Genomic DNA, 21,076 nt, shown 5'->3' with positions numbered 1-21,076 from the left:
ATTACCTTATAAGAGAAGGTGGAAAAAATAATCTAATTTAAAAAAAATTATTTTTACAAGTTGAAATTTGTAGAAATAAATTTTTCTATTTATTAATGTTTTGATTTAGTCAATAAAACATTCTTATTTTATTTTACTTTGACCACTTATATTTTTAAACTAAATTAGTTGGTCCGTTCAATGTTCCTTCAACACTACATTTCTAAAACGACTAAAAAATAATAATTTATAAAGGTTGTGCGTTAATTTTTTTCCGAATAACACATTTATTATATAATATAAATTAATTTGAATTTGCATTTATAACCAGGTTAAAAGTATATTTTATTTTAAGAGAATATTAATTAGTGGACACTAGTTAAAGAATAATTAATATATATCGGTATTGAGAGTTGAAATAATTAAGTACATTAATTAAAATAATATAAATGCATATAATAGATTTTTTCAAGAACAAAAATATTCTTTTAATTCTTAGACAATAAATTTTTAATAAAAAATAAGGACTTTGAAAATTTTAAAATTTTTACTCAAATTGATATTTTAGTTGTTTATTTTTTTATAATTTTAGATGTTTAACATTATTTTATTTTTTTATTCAATTTAAACTTTCTTATGTTTAATTATATTTAATTTTTAACAATACTAAAATATATTAATTTTATTATTTAATTATTTTTTAATTTTTATTGGTGAGTATTAAATAAAATATTAAACATACATGTATAACACTTATGAGTACTTTTGTTCTTTAATTAAAATAAAATTACATTAATGTCAGATTTTATTTAATATTACACTTATTTATGTACTTTTGTAGGATTCAATGTATGTTAATTATTCTTAACCGGATGGTTAGCAATATCCTCTATTTTAAGGATCCTGTTAACCAGGGTTGAACACCATTCAAGATATATTTAATAAACATTGAATTCTGTAAAAATTCATAATTATTTATGATATTAAATGCAATATGACCATAATAATTATTGATACAATTTTATTTTATTTAGAAGACAAAATTGCACATAATTATTATATAGCTGTGTGTGGTAGAAGAGAGAAAAGGAAGTAGTAAAAGGGGTTTCGCATGTATACTCTAGTCTTTCTAAAAGTTATTCACATTTAAATTATTTCTTTTATTTTGTTGCTTCTCCAAAGTCAAATTAAAAATAATTTCAACATTTTTAATTAATTATTTAAAATTAATTATTAAATTTTTTCTTCGGCTTTTAAAAGATTGGGAAAAAAAATCAAAATTTGGTCTGGAAAACTAAATTTTAACCTGTTTTTGGGTATAAAAAAAAAAAAACAGTGTGCATGACTGACAATTCGGCATTGGAGTCAAAATCTGAACTTAAGATACTAAACAAGTCTAATTTAGAAAATAAAGTGTACGAAAATATATTTGAAGATTTTTTTTTATTGAATTAGGTTTATTTTGGCGAAAGAAAATCAATACAAAGAGTTTTGAATATTCAAATAAAGAATAAAAATAATTCAATTAACCTTTCACATATATTTGTATAAACAGACGAGAATTCAATTAAGCTGTGATAAAATTGAAATAAAAGCTTGGATATTTGAATAAGAGACAAAAAGTAGAGGAATTTAATTAAGTTGAAAAAATATAATAGAAAAATTAATTTAAATTTATAAAGAAAAAAGTAATTATGTAGTTTATATTTTAAATATTTTAATCAACACGATTTCATTTAAAAATTGGCCATTCATTTTGACTATATTTTTACTTATCTAAACAACAATTTTCACTCTCTTTTTTTATTTATTTTCTTTTTTTTCCCCGTCCAAATGCGTGCTAAAACAACACATTTTGATGTTTCAGGGAGTAAAGAAGCACATTTTTTTTGAGACTTAAATCAAATCTCCAAATTTTTAGAAAAACAAAAAATATATTTTCAAAAGAAATGTAATAATTGATTTTCTTTATATTTATTTGTCATTAATTATATATTTAATACTCTGACTTTTTTATTAACAATATATTCACCAGCAAGGTGGCAATGTACAGGTATTACCTGCCAATTACAACATTGGACCCTTTAAAGGCGTTTTTTTTTTTAAATACTTGGTCCATTCTTTTTCATTTATCTCAATTCTGAAAAATATGATTCCTTTTTTTTTTTTATTTCAATAGCACATTTCTTATTATTTTTTATTATACTTTTATTCCTTATAATTATTTTTTAAGTAATTACAGTACAATTTATTGTATTAAACAGAAAAAAGAATATATATATATATATATATATATATATATATAAGTATTTTATTAAAATTGATTATATTTTCCAAAAGTAATTTTAAAATGCATGCAATAAAAAAATTGAGTATTTGTGAGTATCTCTCATCCATGAATAATGAAATGACAAAAGTCAAAGCAATATGTTAATGAGGGTGGAGTCCACAACTAGCTCTATAAAGTGCTTCATCTTCTTCATTCTCACCCTTCTTTCTTCTCTTCTTCTTCTTCTTCTTCTTCTATTCTTCTTCCTTTTTTTGTTTTGAAGCTTTCAATTCTACAAAAATGGCAGCTAAGAAATGGTTAAACATAGTAGTAGATGGCAGCTCAGCCTTGGGCCCATACTGGCCCAACATTGTTTCAGAGTATCTCCAGGAAATTGTCAGGTATGAAAATTTTTGCTACTTTAAGTAAGATTTTTTTTTTTCTAATCATTAAAATAATTATATTTTTTCTTTTTTATTCTTTAAGTGATACTTAATTTAAATTTAATTCCTTTTTAAATTAAAATAATTATTTCATTATTTTATTCTTTTGAATCAAAATTATTTAAATTATTTTTTAAAAATTAAATTAATTATTTATGATAAAAAAGTGAATATACAAATGTATTTTTACAAGTATATGTAAAAATTATAATTTTTTTCACATATTATATATATATATATATATATATATATATATATATATATATATATGTGTGTGTGTGTGTGTAAGTATGCTTTGTTCTGGTAAAAGTTAAGTAACTTTTTTCTAAAATAATATGCTATGAATGATTCTTTTGCACCATAGGATGAGTTTATGCATGGAAGCAAAAAAATAAAAACAGAAAAAGAAATAGGTGATACCTTGTTTTAAAATAAATTAGATGTATAAACTAGTAAAAAATATTCTTCGATCTGTTGGAAAATTGCGTACTAAAAGAAAACAAAAAGCTTTTTTTAATCAAAATTTCCTATTTTATATATATATATATATATATATATATATATATATATATAATATTAGTGATGTGTAATAATTTGAAAACCATAAATGTAAGTTGGTTCGCATTATACAATTAGATCACATGACATGCAACAAAATGACATTATTAAAATATATTATATTTTTCCTAACATTTAATGATAAACATAACAAAAAAAATTATTTTATGGTGTGCATTAAATACATATTCTCTAATAAATGTCACTAATTAATAACTTATTAAAAATAAAAATAAAAGCAGAAAAATAAAACCAAATGTCTAAAGTGCCCTTAATTTGAGCAGGAAAAAGGTGGCAGAATTTATTTTCTTTATTGTATTTTATCTTCTTGTGTAATGTTATTATTTTTTATGCTTTGTGTATTTTTGTTCTATCATGTTATATTTTGAAAAAGCTAGCTTTGTTTTATGAACAAAAGCATTAATTGTTTTAGTTGAAGTAAATAAAAAAAATTGAATTTGTAACCACAATTATGCAAAATGAATTATTAATCGCCTTGTTTATTGATTATGCAGGACCTTCTTTTACAACTCAATACAAGAGGTATATTTTATAATATTTTATATATTTTTAATTGCAAAAATTACAGATTTTCTCAAAAATATTTGTTGCAGTACATCTTCGACTCAAATTCATACTTGTTTAGAATATTTTAATACATTTTTGTTTTCAAATTTTGTGTAGTTTCCAAATTTACGATATATGTTCCCTTACCATGCATCATTTGTTCACAGGAAGCTAATGAAGCAGCATGTGAGTTGGGTCTTGTCATGTATAATTCCAACTCCAATATAGGTATTTCATTTTTGTTTACATTTTTCTTTACAAGACATTCCTTTTTATTCAATTCGATTTATAACAATTCTGTAAACAATTTTTTTAAAGTCACTTTCTACTTCTTTTTATTGACGTACTTTTAGGGACCAAATTTATGGAATAGTTAAAATAAAAAACAAATTATAAGAAATTTGATGTATATTTTAGGGTTAAATATATTTTTGTACCTTGACTTTCAATGAATTTTGAAATTAGTCAATTTTGAAACTTTGAATCAATTTAGTTATTCATTTATCAAAATACGTGGATTTAGTCATTTTAATCAAATTTGGTTGGGTGTATTTGATGTTTCGTACGCATAGGATTGTATTTTAGTTGTTTATACTGTTTGATACATTTTTGTTTTAATGTGAAATCAAATGTTATTATGAGACACACTTGAAATGTCAAATAAACTCCACAAAATTTGATTAAAATGACTAAATCCACGTATTTCAAAAAATGAAAGACTAAATTGGTCTAAAGTTTCGAAATGGACTTATTTCAAAATTCACTAGGACCAAAAACATATTTAACCCTTTATTTTATCTACAAACTTTAATAATAAATTACTAAAAAAATTATTAATAATAAAAATTTTAAAACCCTTCTCAATTAACGGTGAATCAATTACGAACAAATATTTAAAATTCATTAATATTCTCTATCGATAAACTCATTTTATCAACAAATTTTTATCTCTTAGGAAAATTTTATGGATAAATACAAAATTTTCTGTAATAGAAAAACATATTTGTCGAACATAATTCCTTTTTAGGAAAGTTCATAATTTTGAAGAAAAACAAGAAAATTGATTATTTATGTATTTTGTGTGCAGGGTTGGATGTCCAATATATTGATTGGACAAGAGATGTGAATTATTTTTTAGACATTTTATCATGCTTAGCTTTTAATGGGGATAATAATCTAAACCGAAATGTTATGGTGGAAGGCCTTGCAAAGGCACTAATGGTATGTATATGTCAACACATACTTCATTTTCTTTTTATTACGGTGTTAATTTTAGGTTTAATTAGTTAAATGGTATCTACTCTAATTTATATGTGTCAGTTTGGAAAAGATGCATTAATTAGGTTCTTTTCATAAAAATATTATTAATATCGTTAATGGTATTGATAATTAAAATGAATTACAAAAGTAAGTATTGATATTTACATTTAAATTTAATGGTAAAAGTCATGAATTAACTTAATGACTTTAGTAATTTTTGTCTGAGAGGAACTTGATTAAGATACTTTTTTAAAAGAAGTTAAAATTAAATTGACACATTTTTAAAAGCATGTACTAAACTGATACATTTAAACGAAAGTAGATATTATCTGACTAATTAAAGCTTAATTGTACTGTTGCATATGCATGTCCATAAAATAGAAAACTAACTATGCATGATGTGAATCATGTAACAGATGTTTCCAAGGCCTTCTAATGTAATGACAATACAAGAGTACTATAATGGACAAAGACACTGTGTTGTTGTAGCAGCAAGAGATCCATTTCCTAGGAGAAGCTTGGTCTCTGTACCTGAGATTACTAATGGAGGAATTATTGGCACAAAGTTACATCATGTAAATGCTGATTTTTACGAGGTGGCAGAAATGTTTGGTCCAGTAATGTCTTGAACTCTGTTCTTTTATTTATTTTTTTCCTATGTTAGTTTTCTATTTACACTCACTATATACTCATGTTACTACATGCAGTTAGCAGTGTCTATATCAATAATATCTCCAATGCAACACCCCATTTTTGGAGTGATATTCAACATGGTAAAAGTTAATCTCTCTAAACTCCTTCCATTGATATTTTATCTGTCACACCCCAAAATCATTCAAACTTGTGCAATGGACATCAAGTTTTTTTTTCTTTTTTTTAATTTAGCACCATGAACGAGAATAAATATAATTACGTTACATTGTGGTTGTCTTATGAAAGACTATGATGTTTGTTGAAATAAGAAACGTGTTGGGAATAGTTCAAGTGTATGAATGATTATGATGTTTGTTGAAATAAGAAATGTGTCGGAAATAATTCAAATGTGAGTCAAAGTCCTATATCTTAAACACGGTATAAGATGAAAAACTTATAATTTCATTGTCTTAAGTTTGAGATAAAAATGGTGTCAAATGCCTTATATGTGTCAGACCAATGTCATATATATAGAATCATAATTTTTCAATGACTATAATCGAATCACAATCTGTCAATGAATATATGAGAAAAATATATAAACCCAAGAAAACATTATAGTATTAATGTATGTTTTGCTTAGTACATAATGTGAGGTTTTTTCGCACAATACCAACAAGTTGTGAACAAGTCTATGTACCACCGTTTTACAACAAAAACCATTAACTCTGATGGTAGCGTAAGATTATATTAAAAACCACGACATCACTTACAACCAAAAGATAATAAATTTAGGAATCATTCTATTTTATAGCGGTCATTTTTCTATTTTTACTCGATGTGAGGCTTTAACCTTGACTTGAATTGTAACTCGGTAACTATCTTTTTCTTCTTTTTGTAGGGCAATGATGGTTCTCTGGTATCAAAGATTCCCATCAGCAGTATTAGGATGAATGAATTTACTGTTTTACTGTCAAGAAAATTTAAGGAGGCACACAATGCCTTTCGAGGGAAAAGGACAATGGATCCACACACAGAAGAATGGGTAGAATCAATGAAGAGAACAAATAACACAGCACCAACTTTGACAGCAGGAGAAGGGTCTTCAAAAGGAATGGTTATGGAAGAAAGAGACAATAAGGGTGTTCTTGGAGGCATTTCAGAGAACTGGTCAATGTTCCCTCATTCAACTGGAAATTCATTCAATGTTCAACCACACTCATCATCAAACCTTCTTTATGCTACCAACAATGGTAGTGGTGGTGCTCATCAACATCATCAAACTTTCTCACCATATTTTACAAACTTTCAACTCTACAATCATGCATGGGAGGTAAGTTATGTCAAATTCATATTATGCGTTTCTGCCTCTGCGTTAAAGTGGTGTAAAATTTATTAGAATTTATTTTCTAACGCATAATCAATATGTGTTTAGTTTCCAAAACTAATCAGAAAATAAAAAATTCACGCCGACCGAGAAGCAACTATGTTGGATAATTGATTGAATTTAACTGGAATCAATTCTCCGATACTGAACCAAACATATCATGGATTTAGAGATTTTAAAAAATTATTCACTTACAATTCTCTTTCTCTATTGTGCACCTCTAGGGATGTTTGGTCGGAAATATTCGCAAGAATCGCAACTCCTTTCATATAGCAAAGGTACGGTGGAATCAATGAATCTTTATAACCTTGAACATCTACTTTGTTAAATGGGATCATAATGATCCATGTTCTACTTTTTTAGAACACAACATTATGATTATGTCAATTTGTTAAATAATTGATCTTTCTACTCATGAAACAGGCTCTCAAAAGAGCAACATCGCCCTTAACGTAAGTGTCTCTTCTCAAAAGATTTTTCTATGTGTACTCACATAGAAAATATTTTGCATCAACCATAATTTGGATAAATACAGTACAATTAATGTAAAATGATTTTTTATTACTAAATTTTAATAACTTTCTCTTACAACATTAGATGTCATTTTTTTAAGTTTTTTTATTTATTTTTTTTATTTTCAATATTTAAAACGACTTAAGAAGATAACACATTATTATGTAAGAAAAAATTGTCAAAATTTAGTAGTCAAAATATCATTGTTCGTAATTAATTTCAGAAGCATAATATATAATTTATTTTTTCATTGTAGGCTCACTGAAGATTGGTCTAGTAGGCTAGACATTATCCTCTATTTATCAGAGAAAGCTGTCACCCATACAATAAAGTAATTTGAAGCCACAATGCTAATATTGGTACTCTTTAAATGAATACTTTTGTGAAAAAATCTTACATATATATACTCCAATTACATTTAAATGCAGTATTTATAGTGAGCCTGTGGATTATGTGTTCTTCACTATAATGCAATTCAACAATCTTGACTTATACGAACATCTGAAGAACAAAAAACTGGTTAGTCATTTATACTTACATGTTATCTTTTATCAATTTACATCAGAAACATTAACTGTATTTTGAATCTTAATGAAAAAAAAATGATAAATTAGTTCTGATTAGGGCATAGTTCTCTGTATCTAAGTCTAACGTAAAGATGATCCATTTTTGTGCAGTGTGCGAAAATTCGTCTTCCTTCTCAAACTTTGATCTTATCTCCGACTGAAAGCAAACACCACTACATAGGAACAATTTTCCTTGGGGTGAGTCTAACATCAATAGTGTTTCACATCATTGTTTTCATTTGGTTTAATTAGTCAGACGATACTTACTTTTGTTTAAATATGTTAGTTTAGTACTCAATTAAATGTTTTTTAGAAAAAAAATTATTAATACCGTTAACGGTATTGATATTTAATTAAAATGACTTACAAAATTAAATATTTGTATTTATATTAAAATTTAATGATCATGAATTAAGTTAACAACTTTAGTAATTTTTGTCTGAAAGGACTCTAATTAAGACACTTTTTCAATAATTGGAATTAGATTAACACATTTTTTAAAACGGATACCAAACTAACACATTGAACGAAAATGATTATCATCCGACTAATTAAACCCTTTTTCATTTTGAGTTTTTGTCTGAACATGTAATCATCAACATGTTGAAATTTCTTGTGCCAGGAGACCATATTTGTTGAACCTATCTAAGCATGCATGTGATTCTCTGAAGAGAAGATTGAAGAAGAAGATGAAAGAATTTCATGTTGTGGAAACAAGAGAAGAACATAATCAAACATCATGCTTCTCTTCACTGATCCTAGTTTTCATAGAAGACAGCTTAGTATTGAATCTGTTTTTATGGTTGCACATGTAACTTTAGATGTTTCACAAACTATGATTGTTAACTATTTTTAATTTGGCAAAAGTCATGGTTAAAAAAAATTGTAATAAAGGAAGTGCTTCTCCAACTTTGAAGTGTTTCCCGGCTAAAATAAGATAAGTATTTAAGTTATTGAATCTCAATTGTCAATTCTTGTTTTAATCGTTATTTTTAATTCAATTGCATACTAAAAAAAAAAAACTTAATAAAAGAATCAGATATTTTCTCTTTCTATTATATTTGACCTTACCTTTTACTATACTAAAATTTCTTATTTAAAAATGAAGGTTTTACGAGACCATCAAACTACCATTTAAATGATGAAGGAGTTGTGTATATTTTAATCAATAAATTGTACTCTTTTTCTTTTTTTTTTCAAATTACACTTAAATACTATTTTTAAAAATCCTACACAAATCACCCTTTTATTTTAAAAATATTACATCTCAATAAATTTTAAAAGTATTACACTTACATAAAACTAACTCTTAAATAATAACTAATTTTAGTGAAAAAAATTGTTAGTTATGGTAGAAATTAATTTAGATACCAATTCACAAAATAAAATTTATTGATTGTTAAAATAGTAACTAATATTTATAAATAAATAAATATAATTGATCATTAAATTAGTTACAGATTAATTAGAGACTAATTTAGAAACGAAATTATCTGATAGTCAAAATTTTGATAATTAATGTTTAGAGACTAATTTATAAACTAATTATTTTGATAGTCAAAATCTTGGTAACTAAATTTTAGAAACCAATTATAACTATTTATTTATAATGGTCACTATTTTAGTAACCAATATTTTTTTATTTTTGTAAATTAGTATTTAAATTAATCAATAAAGTGATTAAAAAAAATTTATCATTTTTTAATAGAAGATTTTTGTATAATGTAAGAAATAATTGTAAAAAAAATATTATGTTATCATTTTTTTTTTTACTTTACACATGCATTCTCTTCTCAGGAAAATGGTATACTTACAATATATAAATAAACCGTTAGTTTTAAAAAAAATCAAATTTTTTTGAAACGGATTACAGAATCCGTTTCACATTTTTATGAAACGGAATTCGTATCCCGTTTCCCAAAATTTTTCAATTTTTTCCCGAAGCGGATTACGTAATCCATTTCAAAATGGTGTGAAACAGATGCCAACATGCGTTTCATAAAGATTTCGTGTTGTTTTTCTGAAATGGAATGTGGAATCTGTTTCATACTTTTTGAAACGGAATACGAATTCCGTTTTACATCATAAACAGAAAAGAAAAAAAAGGTTAAACTAATATTAAGGGTAACCTGGACAGAAAAATTTAAATGAAGGCACAGTAATGAAACGGAGAAGAAACGAAAGAAGAAATAATAAGAAATCATTTTGGGGTGTAGAGGAGTTGGCTTTCACCTGTATATTAATGAAGGGCATAATAATAAATTTTGGGATGCAGAAGAGACATCGGAGGTGCAGGGAGAAGCACCCTAATATATTAGTACCTCGTTAATCGTTATACGAGAGAGACTTGATAATATGTGGCCCATAAAAAATGGGCCTGAGACAAACAAGGCCTAAATTGCTACACTAAAAAAAAAAACCATTGTCTGCACTCCTTTGATCATGTCAGACATAGATACCTTAACTTTGTTCGGTTGAGCAAACCAGAGACAACAATGGGAACGGTTTGCTGCATCAGCAAATTTGCTACTTTGAGCTACGTCAGATCACGACCCTTCTCTTCACTCCTTCCCTCTCACCCTTTTCTCTCCACAACTTCCACCAACTTCAGCTTGGCCTCGTCTTTTTCTTCTTCTGCCACATTATCGTTCACATGGGACGATGCCATTGGCATTTCTGAATCTCAATCTAACACACAAGACCGCTCTCGCTATCTCCAAGGCTTCTTCAACAAAGTTCAACTGTGCAATCGTGGTTCTGTAAGCTCTTTGCACCGTTCTCTTTGCTTCCTTGGAAAACACAAACACTGATGAGTGAAGTAAATTTCATATATAGAGACACCCAGTTGTGTGTTTGTGCATCATACCCTCTATTTTACCGTAAAGTTATTTTCTTTTCGGTTTTTGAATTATGGGTCTGGCTAATTTTAAGTTTGTGGGTGAGTGAGCTTTTGCGAAATTGGTTTGAGTGCTATTGAGTTACGATATTGTTTTTTAACAGAATTGATTTTCGACCGAAGCATTGGGTTAGTACTAAAATTTAGTGTGAATTGTTTTATAACTGGAAATCAATTCTGGACCCTACATAAGACCAAATATGTGAAAAGTTATCTAAGTTCATGATAGCGGGTATCTTAACGTGATTTTATGAGTTGAAGTGAAACCAAGCAGGCACTAGATTATAGGATACACTTGTTTCTGTTTCTGTCAATTCAACTTCGTTGGTAGCAGAATTGAGTTTAATCATAGTCTTTGTTGTTGACATTGAACTTATAGGAAAAACAATCTGAGTTCCTTCCGTTTGTCATCGAGGGCCACATTGTTGGATTCATTCACAATGGGTAAGTTTACTTCAATTCTATCTCTTTTTTTCCTTGTAATTCTCGTGTCATCTCTTGCATAGTTATTTGTGAATATCTCATTGATTAATCTTGTTGTGTTCTGACTGATCCATGTAGCCGATCTCACCTTGTGGGATAATGCTTTTTGTCGTTGTTGTTGTTGTTCTTATTTATTTTCATTACATGAACTGCTGCGCCTGCACCTTAGCTAATGATAGTTGCAGGTTATTGTTTAACATAAAATAAGTTCAGATTTGTGGAGCATTTGAGGGGCTTTGGCGATGTGTTCGTTTTCCCCAAAGAAAAATTCAATGGAGGCCCCAATGGTGACTTTGTTTCTTTGCATCCAATGCTGAAGACAGCTGACGAAAGAACCAGTGCTGTTGCATATGTAGTACAGCAGTTGGGAGAGGAGCGGATTCCAGGTATACGGAACGAGGTATAAAATGCGTAGAATGTTATATGTTGTCATTTTTCTGTGCCTTCCTAATGCCCAGGTATCTAACCTATGTTTCTTGTCCATGTTTTACCAGCTTTACCCTGTGACATCATCCTTTGGTGCACCCATTTTCTTTTCATTGGAGCGTGCAGCAGCTCCTTATTTCGGCATAAAGGTACAAGGAGATGTTTCTTGGTACTTGTTTCCTGTACTTTTTGTAGTTACTGCAAATGTTAGAAGCCATATATTCGGCAGTGTGTACACTGTGAATTCTTCCATGGCCTTGGGCTGTTGTCATAGTTTAGACTGTTATTTCTACTCTTCTAAGCATGTTTAGCACAATTGATCATCTTGGAAGAAAACTGAATTCCTCCGCATTGCAGGTTTGTGAACTGTTTTTTGCCAAATAAATTTCATGAGAAAAACTGTTGAACAAACCGGATTACAATTCATTGCTAAATAGTAATTGAAAATTGAACTTGCGTTAGTTTGTGGAATTGAATGTTACCAATTTGCAATCTTGTGTTGCCATCATTTTGAAATTACTTGGTGATTTGTGTTCAAGCAAATTTTGGCAACCACTAAAGATTTGTTTTTCAAAAGCCTTTTTTATTGATAATTCGGTGTACATCCTAAAGCTCTTGTTCAAAACTTTTCATCCTTAACCTGTCTTTTTATATATATCTTGATTCCAAAGCTCTTGTTTTAACCCTTTTTTTTCTCTTCAAAGATTAGGCTTATGGAGTCCATATGAATGGCTATGTTGAGGTGGATGGGCAGAAGCACCTGTGGATAGGAAAGAGAAGCGACACCAAACAGACATATCCTGGAATGCTTGATCATCTAGTTGCAGGAGGACTGGTTTGTAGTTTCATTGTTCTCTATTCTATGCTTAAACATTCTCCCCAACATCACTATTACCTTTTGGGTGAATCATTTTTCCTCTGGTTAGGAACTGAACAGTGTTAGCAAAGTGTAGCCACTGCATAAGCAAATCAATATACAAGTTCCATTTAATATTAAATGTTTCCTTTATTCAATAGATTATCATCAAGTTTCTTATTTAATTGCTACTGTCACAGCCACACGGCATTGACTGTCAGGAGAATGTCATAAAGGAATGTGAAGAGGAAGCAGGAATACCTAGATCTATCTCTGTCAAGTAAGTAACTAACCTCATACTAAACTTTTCCCCTTCCTCCTATATTCCTCTAGTGCATGAATTTTGATTTGCCTTTGGAATGGTGGGTTAACTGATTCTGTTTTTAAGCCTATGCTATTTAATGAGTTGTGTGTGTGTACCACTTTACTCTATACAATCATTAGCCAAAATGAAAGATTTCAAATAAGTAGTACACCTTCTATCTGTCTAATTCTTTTAATTGCCGCTTTCACAGAGCCATACCTGTAGGAGCTGTTTCATATATGGATATTGATGGGTATAGATACAAGAGAGATGTTCTATTTTGTTATGATCTAAAACTTCCACAAGATTTCATACCTAATAATGAAGGTAAGCCTTACATGTCCTTCAATTTTACTGTTGTTTGTTTTGTTCTATCGTTGCCCTTCTCACCTTTTTGTGGTCTAATAATATCAGATGGAGAAGTTGATAGCTTCAAGTTGATCCCTGTTAGACAAGTTGCAGAAGTCATACGTAAGACAGAGTTTTTCAAGACAAATTGCTCGCTCGTAATCATTGACTTCCTGTTTCGACATGGGTATTTGTCTACATCATTCCTACCTTTGGTAGAGTATACACAATAGATTTTGGAATTTTTGAGGCTGTGAATATAAACTAGGAAATCATATTGCAAACATACAAAGTAACAAAAGTGAAATTTCTTTAGCAATAGTTCTCTTGAATGGATATTGGTTCCAGTGAAAACTTTATGATTGTTTGTTCTTATATTGCAGATACATCACTCCTGAATATCATGGATATTTGGATCTTCTACGAAGCTTAAGAATAGGAGATTGCTCCTGACACAAAGTATCATGAATATTCACTGTGTCATGCATTGATATTTGTTGTTGAAACTTCATAATGGTTAATTCAATATTATCTTAGAAACTGTTGGATTGCACTTTTCCAGTGATGCAGTCTTCAACTTGGATACTTATATTGTACTTCTGATTTTTGCAATAATTGGTGAGTAAACATTAAACATGTTCAAAGAATTATTTCATGCATGCAAAATCTGACATTTAGATTTCATAAAGTCAAAATTGCGGCTGTTTGTTTTCCTTGTTGCAACAACTTAAAATGAACAAAGCACAATGGTCCAGATCATGTCTTGAAGATGAATTTGACCAATGGATAAAATAAGATTATTGTCAACACACTTTATTTGCCAGCATACCTATATGAGAAAGAGATTGAGAAAAAGTACATTCCCACAAGCTAATTCACATTATTATTTCAAGAGTACAATGAATTAAGTAACACATACCACACTTTGTCCACATCAAGACACCATATAAACCTCACACAAACTACACGTGTGTTTGGAACCACGTCAGGTGTGCGTTCACTTCAACACAAAATGTAGCCACTTCAGTATTAGCGTGGGTTGTGAACGTAGTTCCAACCAAACATGTACATCAACCTATTTATATAAATGAAATCAGAAACAAGTATAACTAAGATGACAAAATGAAGGAGATTGAGAATCACAAGCCAATAACACCCTTCAGCACATCAACTAGCTGAGAGCATGCAGTCATCTGAGGAAAATGCCCTTTAGCTTCTAAAGCCTCCAATGTAACTTTTCCTTTAATTTTTCTCTCCATGTACAGTGCTACATTGAATGGAACAATAATGTCACTAGTGGTCTGAATAATGGTGCATGGAGTTTCAATTTTCTCAAGTATATCTCTGTAATCACTATAGAACACAGTCTTGGCTAAGGAGAGTGCCACACCAGCTCTCATTCTTCTCAGGAACTCTCTGAATTTGTTAACAGATGGCTCATCATTTGTGTCCACTGCTAGTAAGGAGAAGGCAGTGACCCAGTTGTCATAGTTGGACTCCATGCTCTGCAGAAACTGCTCAACATCTGAGCTAGTAAAGCCACCCTCATAGTCATCTGTATTAAGATACCTGTATGTCATAGCAAGAAGTTAGAGGGACTTACCCTTAAGATGTCTTGGGTTTGAGTTGGTTAAAAAACTGATTTTTTTCAATCTTAGCCATGCTTATTAAAAGCTTAAAACACTGTTATAACTCTTAAGAACATTTATGATGGAAAGAATGATAATGTAGTGATGGAAAAAAGATTCTTCCTTCTTTTGTTTTGTATACTTTTAAAGGTGAAAAGAGAAAACTGTGGATCGTTCTTCTGAACCAGAGAGGAAAGAACTGAATCAACCTTACTTTGCTTTCATACAATTTTTTTGATGTTATTTGTAAAGGGTATTTTTGTCACTGTTAAGGACCTGTTTGGTTTAGTATCAAAATCAAATTTTCACACTGTAGTATACGTGTTCTGGTCTGATATTTCTGACTAAGATAGATATGAACACACATCTTAATCACTTCACCTCTTTAAATTGCACATAAATGTCTTTCTACCTTTAATTTAATACATCTCTTTACTTCAGAGGAATCAAAAATAAAAATTGTAAAAATGGTGAGAGAATATATTTTTATCTCTAACTGAAATTGACATGGCCGGCAAATTGGTGGTTCAAATTTGAAAAGGGCTAAGGTGCAATCTTCCAAATCTTATTTTATAAGAAGTGGAGATGATTGAAGTCAGCAAAGTGGGAAGAGAAAGTGAAGTTTTGTCTTTTTGAGTTAGTTCAGAGCTTTCTGTTTATTCTATTAACATTTTTTTATGGATGAAAGCAAGGTTGGTTCATCAAACACACCACGCTGAAAAAGGTGATACCACAAGATTACAAAAAAAATTGGAAACCCTCCCCCAATACCGTATACACCACATGATTTGGTTGGTTCATCTTTTTTTTTTCTATAATTCTGTAACTGGTTGGTTCTTTTTAATAGTGAAATTTAAATTATTGTTTATTTGGGCTATGATATATCCTTATCTTTTCCACAGTCGAAGGTTGCAAGTTGCCCAAATTATTAGGTGTGTTGTTCTGTGAATAGTGCTGATTATTGTTCTTTTTCCCTCACAAATATAGATTCCTACAGACAGTGGAAAGTCCTAGAAAAAATTCTGGGACCAAACCATTAAACTTTGTGTAGGGGTTCCCTTAAGAGAAAGAGTTAAAAAAAACAACAGACACATATGGCTCAACCTAACTCAAACAACATAGAGAGGATGGGATTAGTAAGACAAATACTAAAAAAATTGAAGTGGGGAATATAAGAAAGCAAAATTATATTTGTAAAACAAATTTTAAACAATGAAGTAGAAAGAGACGAGAAAGAGAGATGTGTGAAAGAATATAGATTGTAAAATGTATGGTGTGAATAATGAATTATACAATGGTAAAACTGATAGAAGTGTAGAATGAATACCAGGACTATTGATTTAAAAATAAAAATATTGTTAGAAATATATTTACTATTTCAAACAAAAACTGTTACTGATTAAAAATATTTAATAAATATAAAAAATATATAATAGTTTTCTAAAAACACCAGTTAACATAAATCCAAAAAGGGACATGAGAGAAAGCTCGTAAAGATGAAAACAGTTCAAAGTGGTACTGTTGTCCATGATTAATGCAAAGAGAGTTACTGTTTCTGTCAACAGACGCAGAAGGACTTCAAAAACATTCCAGAAAACTTACAAGTTCTGCAAAAGGAGAAGTTGAACATCTGGTATAATAAGAATTCAAGTCATAAGTTTTAAACTTTAACCTCAGTATGATCAATGTAAGAAAATAAGAGGAGGAAGTTGAATCAGATCAAATGACAGAAAGTCAAGTTATTTCTTAATCTTGAAAGAACATCATAGTAAAGGAGAAGCAGACACTGAAACGTTTTTGGTCTGTCATGAGTTTGTGGAACACAGAACAAAGATACAAGGGAGAAAGACAAGGTAAGAGAAGAGGAAGAAGAAGAAGAATATGACCTGGGAGAAGCACCAAGGAGAATAAGCCTTTTGAAGAGGTCAGGTCTGGCTATGGAGGCTATGCAGCCAATCATGCCAGACATGGAATGACCAACAAAGGTGATAGCTTTGAGGTCCATCTGATCCATGAGAGTGACCAAAACATCAGCAAAAGCTTCCAAGGAGGAATACTTGAAAGGGTCATAGAGGGTTGGATCCACAGCGCCAGAAAAGGGCCAATCAAACAGCACAACCTTGTAGTGTTCGGCAAGGAAAGGAGTGATCTTGTCCCAGACAGACTGGTCTGTTCCAAAACCATGAGCAAAGACTATGGTCTCAGTGCCTAATCCGAGGGTTCTGGCATTCAAGGCAGTAGAAAGCCACTGTTTTTCTAACATCTTTGGGTTGTTGTGAAGTTTGGGTTCCATAAGAAGGAAAATTGGGAGGGAGAAAAGTAGTGAAAGATCAGAATGTGTGGCTTCTGGTGCTCCCTTTTGGTGTGTCTGCCCATATTTATAGCCATAGGAGAAATGTTTTTCTCTTTCTTTTCTTTTTTATTGGTCAAAATAAAAAACATGTACAACAAACAACTGTAAGATGGTAGTTGTAAAGGTGCAATTCGCCATCATTTGATCTCATCTCATGCATCCTGAGATTTTTTATATGTTCGCAAACAAATTTTTACCTAATCTCTAAAAAAAAGATATTTGAAGTTTGGAAGTCTAGTATCGATTAAAATAAAATAATGATTTAATTACATAGTACCCATATTGAAAAAAGTATATTGATTTAATGCTTGTGAAAAAAAAATTGTCAATTACTGTTTTAAAACTAATATATAAATGATGTAAATTTTATTTCATAAGTCAATTTTTTAAAATTAAGTTAAAATTAAAATTTATTTTACAGTATCAGAATCATAATTAAAATTTATTTTAAAAAATTTGTAATTCTCAAAAATTAGGATATAATTTTTTAATTTAATGATACATATTAAATAATATTTTTATTAATATTTAAGTTAAAATATTTCAAACATCTAAACAATTTAAATTTAAGAAGAATATTTAACACATTAAAAATATTTAATCCAAACATATATATTTATTCATGTATTAAGTAGAAAATCAAATTGAATTGAAAAGTCAAAAAGAAATAAAGTATAATTTTACATTAAAATTTATAGACTAAAATTATATTCAACTTTTTTATATTAAGAATAATTAAAAACATGTTATTTACTGAAATAATCTTATTCTCACGATTAATATGTTATAAATATTCATATCATTTGAAAAACAAAGAAAAGTTAAGAACGTAACTATTTTAAGTTATAGAAAATACTTAATATATATTCACACGTTCGAAAGAGAAGATCTAGAAAGTATGTAACTAAAAATTTGATAGTTTTACATTTTTTTTAAGTTTATTTATTTTATTTAAGTATATTTCTATTTTATAGTAGTCAAATTCTAAAATTTGGAGGTAATAGTATCTCTTTACATTCAATAAATAAATTTATTAATATTATTATTGCTAAAATAAAAAATTAGATGGTTTTCACAAAGTTGACATAAAAAGAAGCCGTGAAACTTTTGTATAAGTGAATACATGATGCATATGTAAGATATTATATCTATTCTTCCAACAACTTATTAATTATTTATAAGAATCCTCTAAATTTATTTCTTTTATCTTCACAACGAAATAAAAAATATCATACTTTCTACGTCATTATTATATACATCAATTATATAAGTAGAATCTAAAACAACTTTTCTAAAAAGTCTCATTCCCACTATTGTGTGACATCACTGTGTTAATGCAACTAAAAAATCACTTTCTTATATTTGTTGTCAGCCAGAGCACTATTCATTTAAAAATTAGTGCAATCAAAGCTCATTTCTTTTTTGTTTTTTTTAACCACAACACTTATTTACTTTATTAACGTGTATGAGGTTACAAACCCAATTAAAAATTAAAAGTGTTATTTTGGTGCATCTCTTATCTTTCCGGCTAAATGTCTTTCGATTAAAAGTTTCATATCGTTAAAATTAATTTATAATATATAAATGAATCTAAATTATTATTTTATAAGTTAATTTTATAAAATTGATTTAAATTTAAAGTTCACTTATCTATTCATTGTTAAATTGTGTACATAAAGTTGATTTAATTTTAAAATATTAAATTAGATTTAAAATTTATTTTTTAATTATTTTTATTTATTAATATATTAATAAATAAAAATATATTATCATTAATAAAAAAAATTAAAAGAAGAATACATTTAACTCTTTCACATTTAATTACAACAATGGAACAAGGTTGATGTACTCCTTTTTTTCATCTCTGTCAAACTGTGCTTTGGTCAAAAGTGTACATAAGTGCATTAAGTTGTTTCTTCATTGAAATTCGTTTTTTTTTCCTTTTTTTTTAATTAAAACTTTTTAAAAGCCACAGACAATTTATGACGAATTTGAGAAGATAGTTGGCGACATTTATTATTTTGAATTGAACAGTGTCTGATATTGCTGCCTAGGTCCACATTCTAGTAGGCTACCCACTCAAACAAAAGAAAAATCAAACTCTTCATATTTCCACTCTTTTCGATTCTCTTCTCCAAAGCTTTTGCAACTACAAAATTTTATACACTAAAAATGTAGGATAAAATATAATTCTCACTTTAAAAAGTTTCACATTAAAAATAAAGTTAAATATATTTTTGATTTCTCAAATTTCAATTAATTTTGGAATTAGTCCCTCTTCAAAACTTTATATTAATTTAGTTATTCAACTTTAAAAATGTGTGGATTTATTCATTTTAACCAAATTTTATTAAATTTATTTGACATTTTAAATACATTTTACGATAATATTTGAGTTAACATTGAAGCAAAAATGTGTTAAACAGTTAAAACAATTCAGATACTATCATGAAATACGCTTGAAACGTCAGATCAACCTAACAAAATAAGGGTTAAATGATCAAATTCACGCATTTTTAAAGATAAATGACTAATTGATCAAATTTTTTTAAAAAAAAACTAATTTCAAATTTCACTGAAACTTGAGAGACCAGAGAAATATTCAACCCTTAAAAATATGATTTTTTTTTCTTCAGGAGTTTATTAATAAGACGAGGCAGCATGTTAGGGTTTGCAAGGGTTCATAAGATAATAATGTTTTATAGAATAAATTATTGGTGTATTAAAGTAGTATTTTTGGAGTATGATTTGTTGTGAAGTGAAGTAAAATAAGATAAGTTTGTATGAGTTGAGAGAAAAGATTAATAATAATATAATAATAATATAATAGGATGTTATGTAGCAACCTTATCTTTGAAAACTTTGTAGATGTCGTATATCGAATTCGAATAAAATAATAATAATAAAAAGGCAATTAGAGAGAAAAGGGGCAATTTGTCGTGTTATGTTTATAGCGGCGTGACAGTTGGTGGAATGAGATAAAGAAAGTCCAATAAGAACCTTTTTCCGCCATTAAAACCTCCTTTTGCTATTAATTCTATGTCCCTACCCTACACTACAACACGCCACTTTCTTCTCTCTCTTTCATTCCACACTCACCACAAAAATCGCACATTCTTTTAATATTATACTCTTTTTTTCCTTTATTATAAACCATGCTCTTTAAATACACCACTCAAAACAAAAACATGTTACAAGATATTTTTAAAAACTGAAAACACAAGTTCCTTTCTCCACCTAAATAATAATGTTGCTTTAAATATGGTTTTTCTCTAAAAATATTTTTTTCATTTTCACTCCTTCCTGTTTTGGTTTTAGTCTTGAATGTTTTGTTTAAATTCTTCTAATTAATATAATATAACAGTTGTAAAATCCTTATGTTGTTTTGTTTAATATTATTTTATGAGAGTTCAAAAATTTATATATGTATATAGGAACGAAAATTTAAATAAAAATATTACTGCTATGTATTTCTTTAAGTGTCAACAAAACAATGACTTCAATCACCTTTTTTTCTTGGACCTACAAGATTATCTATCACAACAATATCTTCTACTTCTCCCCTCTCTTGCCACTTACTAATCAAATTTTCCTCTCAATTTTATAT

At 28.5% G+C, this 21,076-nt stretch overlaps 3 protein-coding genes across 3 annotated transcripts; 2 read left to right on the top strand and 1 right to left on the bottom strand.

The window, feature by feature from the left end:
• Positions 1–4,004: 4,004 nt before the first annotated feature.
• LOC146886617 (uncharacterized) lies at positions 4,005–8,824 on the top strand. The gene is made up of 11 exons (XM_085672161.1): positions 4,005–4,044; positions 4,904–5,037; positions 5,493–5,693; positions 5,784–5,849; positions 6,611–7,042; positions 7,321–7,374; positions 7,520–7,548; positions 7,866–7,940; positions 8,038–8,128; positions 8,287–8,373; positions 8,798–8,824. The coding sequence occupies exons 1-11, from the start codon at positions 4,020–4,022 to the stop codon at positions 8,822–8,824; spliced, it is 1,221 nt and encodes a 406-aa protein (XP_085528287.1). The 5' UTR covers positions 4,005–4,019.
• Positions 8,825–10,604: 1,780 nt separating this feature from the next.
• LOC114182150 (nudix hydrolase 20, chloroplastic-like) lies at positions 10,605–14,135 on the top strand. The gene is made up of 9 exons (XM_028068932.2): positions 10,605–10,934; positions 11,451–11,515; positions 11,768–11,954; positions 12,049–12,129; positions 12,690–12,815; positions 13,037–13,116; positions 13,352–13,467; positions 13,555–13,675; positions 13,872–14,135. The coding sequence occupies exons 1-9, from the start codon at positions 10,671–10,673 to the stop codon at positions 13,939–13,941; spliced, it is 1,110 nt and encodes a 369-aa protein (XP_027924733.2). The 5' UTR covers positions 10,605–10,670; the 3' UTR covers positions 13,942–14,135.
• Positions 14,136–14,348: 213 nt separating this feature from the next.
• On the bottom strand, positions 14,349–17,479 carry LOC114182151 (alpha/beta-Hydrolases superfamily protein). Its single transcript, XM_028068933.2, has 2 exons — positions 17,003–17,479; positions 14,349–15,057 (listed from the first exon to the last, which is right to left on the bottom strand). Exons 1-2 carry the CDS (start codon positions 17,407–17,409, stop codon positions 14,628–14,630), a joined length of 837 nt encoding a protein of 278 aa, XP_027924734.2. The 5' UTR covers positions 17,410–17,479; the 3' UTR covers positions 14,349–14,627.
• Positions 17,480–21,076: the final 3,597 nt, after the last annotated feature.

This window comes from Vigna unguiculata, chromosome 4, assembly GCF_037176805.1.
Source record: "Vigna unguiculata cultivar grain cowpea cultivar isolate G323 ecotype 2 chromosome 4, ASM3717680v1, whole genome shotgun sequence".
Lineage (NCBI taxonomy): Eukaryota > Viridiplantae > Streptophyta > Magnoliopsida > Fabales > Fabaceae > Vigna > Vigna unguiculata.
The sequence above is the reverse complement of the archived record's forward strand: the minus strand, read 5'-3'. Positions and strand labels throughout refer to the sequence as shown.